At 39.8% G+C, this 6853-nt stretch overlaps 1 protein-coding gene across 1 annotated transcript in view; it reads right to left on the bottom strand.

Annotated features, from left to right (window-relative positions):
- Positions 1–956: 956 nt before the first annotated feature.
- The window catches only part of LOC108909222, a 10271-nt gene continuing 4374 nt past the window's right edge, over positions 957–6853 (bottom strand). The window contains exons 3-4 of the mRNA XM_018713481.2: positions 2991–6193; positions 957–2777 (exon numbers count right to left, since the gene is read on the bottom strand). Of these exons, the coding sequence (XP_018568997.2) occupies positions 1705–2777; positions 2991–6193 (4276 nt within the window). The 3' untranslated portion in view covers positions 957–1704. The remainder of the gene's footprint in view (positions 2778–2990; positions 6194–6853) is intronic.

Genomic DNA, 6853 nt, shown 5'->3' with positions numbered 1-6853 from the left:
TTTCGCTGGCAATAAACGGAAAATTGCTTCTTGAGCTTCTTCAAAAACAGCCACAGGAACACAATAATTACTTTCTTACATTTTTAGGAAATCGAGATGGAACTGTTTATTAAACAATTGATAATAGACAACGTACCATAGGAACCAGTAGGTACAAAAAACCCACCACGTTTCATTGAGTACTAGTAAGAAATATCAAGTCGTGCGAATATTTTTTTATTAAATTCCAATGATTCTGACTCCAAAAATATGATTATGATGTGATTATGGATAAAACGTTGTATTGCATTCGTGTTTTGTTTATTGCCTTTTATCCACTTAAGAATATTAAATCCTCGAACTACGTTGCGTGGATAAAATGCTACTTAAAACACTTATAATAAATATCTATTATTGTCAAGCTGCGTATTTAACACCCTGTATCTCGGAAACGAAAGATCTTAGAACTGTGTCTGCAGCAATTCGTTTTCTTGTTTTGATTTATGCGATTGTTATACCTTATATTTAAATTAGGACAGTCGTTGTTTTATCATAACTAAATAATTGGGATAACATTTTTCTCGAGATTGAAGATTAGCACTTGTTTATGCAAAATGCAAACCATTATTTACATTTAAGATACCTTTGTTCTTAGAACAAAATTTTTAGAACGAAATTCTTATATTTATGTAAATTGTTACAAACAATTTTAAATTTAAAATTATAATTTTTGAACTTCCTGAAAAATGTCCCTTCTTTTTCTCCATTTTGTCTCACAAATATTTTTAGACATTTTCAAAAATGGTATTTTAAAATTTAGTTTTTGTTCCTCTTAAATTCTACCCACTGTAAAAGTATTTAAATAAAAATACAGCAACTTTCATAAAATTTCTTTATTACATAGGTATTTTAACTTTTTTTTTAATTCCAGTTGTTTTTTAACCAACTTTTTTTGGTTCCCTTTTTGTTTGAATTTTTTTCCAGTTTTAAAAAATATCTTCCCATTATATTTTTACAAAAAATAAACGATGTTAATTTTGTTTACGAACATGTCGAATAAGATTGCGCTGCAAAAGTGTTACAGTGGCAACTGTCCCTCCTCTAGAATTTTGTGACATTGTCCCTTTATCCTCGACTCTCATCTCTTGCTTCCCGTTGATTTGTTCTTCAAGCTGTGATTTTTATAGACTTGGCGTATTTTCGAATTGTATTCATCTAGAAAATCGGCTTCCGAATTACGTTTTTGGTCCCCAAAGTCTACACCTAATTCGAGATGGAATTTGTCTTCAAATGGCCATACTTTAAAAATTTGATGACACTACAATGATCTAATATCACAAAAAAAACTCAATTTTTCTTGTGAAACACTTATGAGAGAAAATAATGAACCAAAAGTGAATCTAACACAAGTCGGAAAAGATCACTATGTAACGCTACTGACCAATGCGCTGTCAATTGTTTCTATCATGGCTAAGTCAATATGCTCCATCGACAATTTAACAATAGCCAATTATGAAGCTGGTACTACAAGGCCTCTTCAATTATGAAGCTTGCACCAAGTAGAAGAAGGAACTTCACTGCCTTCAAATGACTAGCTTGTAAGCAGTGACCATAATCCACCATAAGTTTATGGAACCACAACTGTCCTTTATATTAACATCTGCAAGCACTTCCGCAAGGTTTTGGATACTTTTTGACAGCCGATGGATGTCATCATTCCCATAGTTATGTATGGTTATTATCTTCAACCACATTAAAGTCTGGGTCATATTCTTCAAAGAACTTGACAGTATCCGACTGCTTACAGGAAGCTGCGACATCCTTGGCAGTACATCCATATTCATCTCTTATCGCGAGGTCTGCGCCAAGTTCTAGCAAGACTTTGACAAGCTCCAAATGGCCTTTGGCACTAGCTAAGTGCAGTGGCGTGCGTCCGTGGAAACCACGCTCATTAAAATCCATACCGCAGCTCGCCAGCAATTTGACGATATCCAGTTGTCCGTAACTAGCCGCAGTGTGTAAAGCCGTATTCGAATTCTCGTTTTTGATGTTGCAATTTACCCCGATTTCGAAAAGGAACCTGACCGTCTCCGCGTGACCGTTTGCGCTAGCCAAGTGCAATGGAGTGCGGTTATTTTTACTCGTAACGTTAAAATCTAGACCGTATTCCACTAGGAACCTGACCGTATCCAAATGACCACTAGACGCTGCTACGTGCAAAACGGTGTAACCTCCACTGTCTCTAATCTGGAAGTCCGCGCCCAGCGCAAGAAGGTACTTCACCGTGTTCAAATGTCCTTTGACGCTGGCTAAATGCAGCGGCGTGCGTCCACGGAAACCACGCTCGTTAAAATCTAGACCGTGTTCTATCAGGAGTTTGACGATGTCCAGTTCTCCAAAACTGGCGGCCGCGTGTAAGGCGGTGTTCGAACTTTCGCTTTTGTTAAAGCGATCCGCACCACTTTCAAGGAGGAACCGCACCGTCTCCAGGTGAGAGTTCGCGCTAGCTATATGCAGCGGCGTCCGACCAGTGCGGTCGGTATCGTTGAGAGCGACACCGTAACCGACAAGGTACTTTACGGTATCCAGCTGACCACACCAAGCTGCTAGGTGTAAAGGTGTAGAACCGTTGTCGTCTTTTATATTAGCGTCAGCAAGCAGTTGCTTAAGGTCGTCGACGTCGCTACCTCGATAGACTTCTGTTGTTAAGAATTTCACCATATTCGTACGCCCCTTTAGTGCTGCAAAGTGCAGTGGAGTCTGACCTTTGTCATTCCTTATGTTAAATCGAAATTGCCCTGTAATCATATACAAGCATAAATTGAGGTTAGATCGTCTGCGTGTAGCGATTGCATGATGGCAGCCATTTTGGATCATATTTCATAGATACCGGTACTGTTGACTGCAATTGTATGTTTGTTTACAATTTAAATTTGCCGGTTTTTCCATACACCAAAATGGCCACCATTATACGATCGTTAGCTTCAAGCTTATTCTATATTTATCTTTACCTATGCCTGTAAGGTCTTCGGAAGCGTTTAAAGTATTACCAGCGGTATATCTTCGAACATCTTTGACATCTTCCTTCTCCCTGGAAATTTTGACGTCTGCGCATTTGAGGAGGAACTTAAGAATTGTTACGAGACCCTCCTCCGCTAAGAGATATGTTAGTTCCGATCGCAATTTAGCGGATTCCAAGGCCCCCTCTTGTTTAACGGCCTCGAAAATTCTGGAAGGTAAGGAATGTACGACCTTCTCCAGTAAACTATCGAAGAAAATGCGGGTGACATTGTACTGAGAACGAAGAAATATCGTGTCGACGAGGAACGTATGGAATTCGAAAGTTTCATTCTGTTGTAGTTCCTTTAGCAAGCAATCGGCGAAAAAGTAGTCCGCAAATGTTCTGTGGATGAAGTGGATTTTGCCATTAAATTTCTGCGCGATACCTATTTTTAACAAGCTTGTTTCCGTGTATTTGTCGCTTTGTTGGTAGTCCGAGAAATAACGCAGTTTGTCCTTATCCACAATCATCTCGACAGCTAGATTTCTATGATAAATGCGACAGTTGTCTAATTGTTTCTTGAGTGCTTCATTGGCCCAGGTTTTCTTATCCGGATTTTCCTTTTTGTGGAATATGTCCCACTTCTTGTTGAAGAACAGGTCGTATAGTTCTATGACGTCAATTTTTTTCACTTTTGACTCGGATTTCTCGCCAATTGTATCCTGGAAAATCTCTGCAGCCATTCGTACGTGTAGCGGGATGCTAGCAAAGTGATCCTCTGTGTTGTCGAAGTTCGTCCACGAAATGCTGCTTATCACTTGCTTGGCGTATAGTTTACTCGCGTCGTCTTGTATTTCTAGGTTATGGGCCCAGTAGTTGGTAAGGAAGTCTACTTGATTTTGTTCTGTGAACTGTTTCAATACAAACGGTTTGACCTTCAGCACTGCCTCCAACTCTTTAGTTACATGCGGTCTCGTAGTAATGAAGATCTTGACGAAATTTGACTCTTCCTGGCACTGTTGTATCATCCTCAAAATGATCTGAGTGTAGTCAGGACTTACTTCATCAATAGCGTCTAACATCAACACCACTTTTTCCCTCGCAGAAAATACGTACTTTTCCAAGCCGTTCGCTAGTTTTGTCTCACTTTTTGAATCCAACAGTTCCGTTACAGTCAAAGCGGCTTTCCCGGTCTCCAAAGATTCACCCAATACCCTAGTGAAGTCGTTGAGTATTATTCTAACGACCCACAGATTTGGATGGGTTTCTTTTATGGCTGACGCCATTTTGATCAAGACCGTGCTCTTTCCCATCCCAGCGCCGTCTGAGATGAATACCAATTTTTCTTTCACGTCGAAAATGGTACTTTCCGTAAAGGTTTCTTCGACCCACACCTCGTCTTCTGACTCGTCTAGAGATTGCACTTCTTCACTTGGATTGCACTTCTTCAGAGTTCTGCTGAGGGTGCGATTTATGTAGAACTGACGGATGTGTTGGTCTAAATCTGAAAGCGGAGTCCCAACTTTTATTTCTTTCCTTGCGACCAATCTCTGTAACGTTTCTGAATCCATAGCAGCTCCATAATCTTCCACCGGCAATAAGTCTTCCAAGCTGAAGTTTTTCCCTTGAAAAACTATATTCTTCTCCTTTACCAACATCTCCCGAGAATCATAGGAAAGGTCTTCGAACTTCACGGAAGCCTCTACTTCCGCAACATCATTGAATCCAATTTGTTGCACAAGTTTGTTGTCTTTGGCTATCAGGATGATTTTCTTGTACTTGTACCTCTCTAACGGCCCCTTCAACTTATCATACGTTTCAAGTCTTCCAGACTCTTCAGTAGTCGTGTGCCCGATTATTACTAAGAAGACGTACTGGGGCAATCCAAATACCTCTACTACCTGTTTCTGAGCTTCGATGCCATCGTCAGGATTTACATAAAGAATTTTCGCTTTATTCGCATGCAAGGCAGAATAGATTTTTATTAATTGCAACAAATATCCGTCTTTAACAACGGCGTGGAATATTTGTTTCGGGCCTTGGAAATCCAAGTCGTTTTTTTGAAGGGTCACTTTATACTCCTCCAATTTCTGGCAGAATTTGTCTCTCCATATTTCCACGAACATTGCTTTGGCGTGGACTTCCGTAAAGTATACGCCATCTTTACGCTGGAACCAATCCATCACCTTAGGAAGCATTTCTTGTGAAGTTGTTTTGCCTTGAGAATTGCTACAGAGTTTTATGAGTGATAATAACTTTTCAGTGGCCTTCTCTAGTGTCTTTAGAGGTGGATAGTTGAAATACAGTTGCAATTGTTTGAGAAAGTCTCTCAAATTTTTGTCTGTAATGACTGATTCTTCAATATTCTTGTTCTTAAAATGTTGCTGATAATACTGAATGGTTTTTTCTTTTAAATACGAAATAAAGGCATCATGAAGCGTATAAAATGAACAAGGGCCATCTTCACAGTACAACAGGCTATCAGTATTCGCTTCTTGGTATGTTAAACATTTTAAAGCTCTTTCGTGGATGCTTGCATTTGTGCAAATGACAACATTTTCCACTTTAAACTTGTCTTTAATTGACATGTAGGACAAGAAGTATTTCGGCAAGCTAAAGTGATCGTTTTTGGAGTTTGTGGATGTCAGTTCTTCCAAAGTGATCTTCTTGTTGTCGTCCTCTTTGTGTTTGGATTGGATGAGAACGGCTCCTCCAGACCATTCCACTACAATATCATCAAACTTCCCCGCATCTTGGTTCTCCGTAGACAACTTCCAGTCACTCAGCTTATTTTTCAATGCTTTGAGTATAACCAACGCTAGCAATCTGACTTGGTATTCCACCCCTTTGCTCCCAGCGCTGCCGCCTTTTCTGTATCTGGTAGGGTTGGTTTTCCTCTCTTCCTTGTCTCGGTGGGATTTTAGGATATATACTTCGTCTACGGGTTCTAGTCTTGCGAAGGTTTTTCCGTCAAAGCACAGGACTACTTCTTTGGGCTTTTCCTTTGGGGTTTCCTTTGGGTAAGTTCCGAGAATAGTCAGATCAGGTTCTATGACGGTTATTGGATGTGGTGCTTCCTCCGAGAGCACTACAACTATAATATTTTCAAGCATCGCCAGAATTGGAATATCTTCCTTGGTTACAACTTGTTCGTTGTTCATAACGTCAAAGATATACCTCGCAAGGTTCTGTTTATCATCAATAGACGTGTCTCTGTACTTGGCGTTTTCGGAAAGACATTTTTTTAATACGTTCGTGAGACAGAAAGGCATAATTTCGTTTTCAAAGTACGTTAGGAAGGTCGCCCAACGCATGCGACGGAATTTCGCGTGTTTGTAGAAATAAGGTCCGCTCCCGTCAATCCTCACACCAAACGCCGAATGAAAAAAGCTGTCGTTGTCTGAGACTGTGAGACATCGGCTCCACGGTTTGCCTTTGTAGAGGTACGTGGGGGGGTCCATGTTAGCCGGTGATTAATCTAGAATAAAAAAAATAAATATAACCGCGAACAAAAAAATCAACGGCGATTTCAGAATTGACGCACTATCGTATGTTTTTAATTTACTGTTTTTGAAAGCACTGTGTTTAGTTTTACACATAAAATCATAAATTTACTCGTTTTGCTGTAGGAAGAGCCCTTAAAGAAACTGGTCAAGGTACGAGGAACGTATGGAATTCGAAAGTTTCATTCTGTTGTAGTTCCTTTAGCAAGCAATCGGCGAAAAAGTAGTCCGCAAATGTTCTGTGGATGAAGTGGATTTTGCCATTAAATTTCTGCGCGATACCTATTTTTAACAAGCTTGTTTCCGTGTATTTGTCGCTTTGTTGGTAGTCCGAGAAATAACGCAGTTTGTCCTTATCCACAATCATCTC

This window comes from Anoplophora glabripennis, unplaced genomic scaffold, assembly GCF_000390285.2.
Source record: "Anoplophora glabripennis isolate ALB-LARVAE unplaced genomic scaffold, Agla_2.0 scaffold565, whole genome shotgun sequence".
Lineage (NCBI taxonomy): Eukaryota > Metazoa > Arthropoda > Insecta > Coleoptera > Cerambycidae > Anoplophora > Anoplophora glabripennis.
Note: the sequence above shows the minus strand (reverse complement) of the source record. Positions and strands in the feature narration are given on the sequence as shown.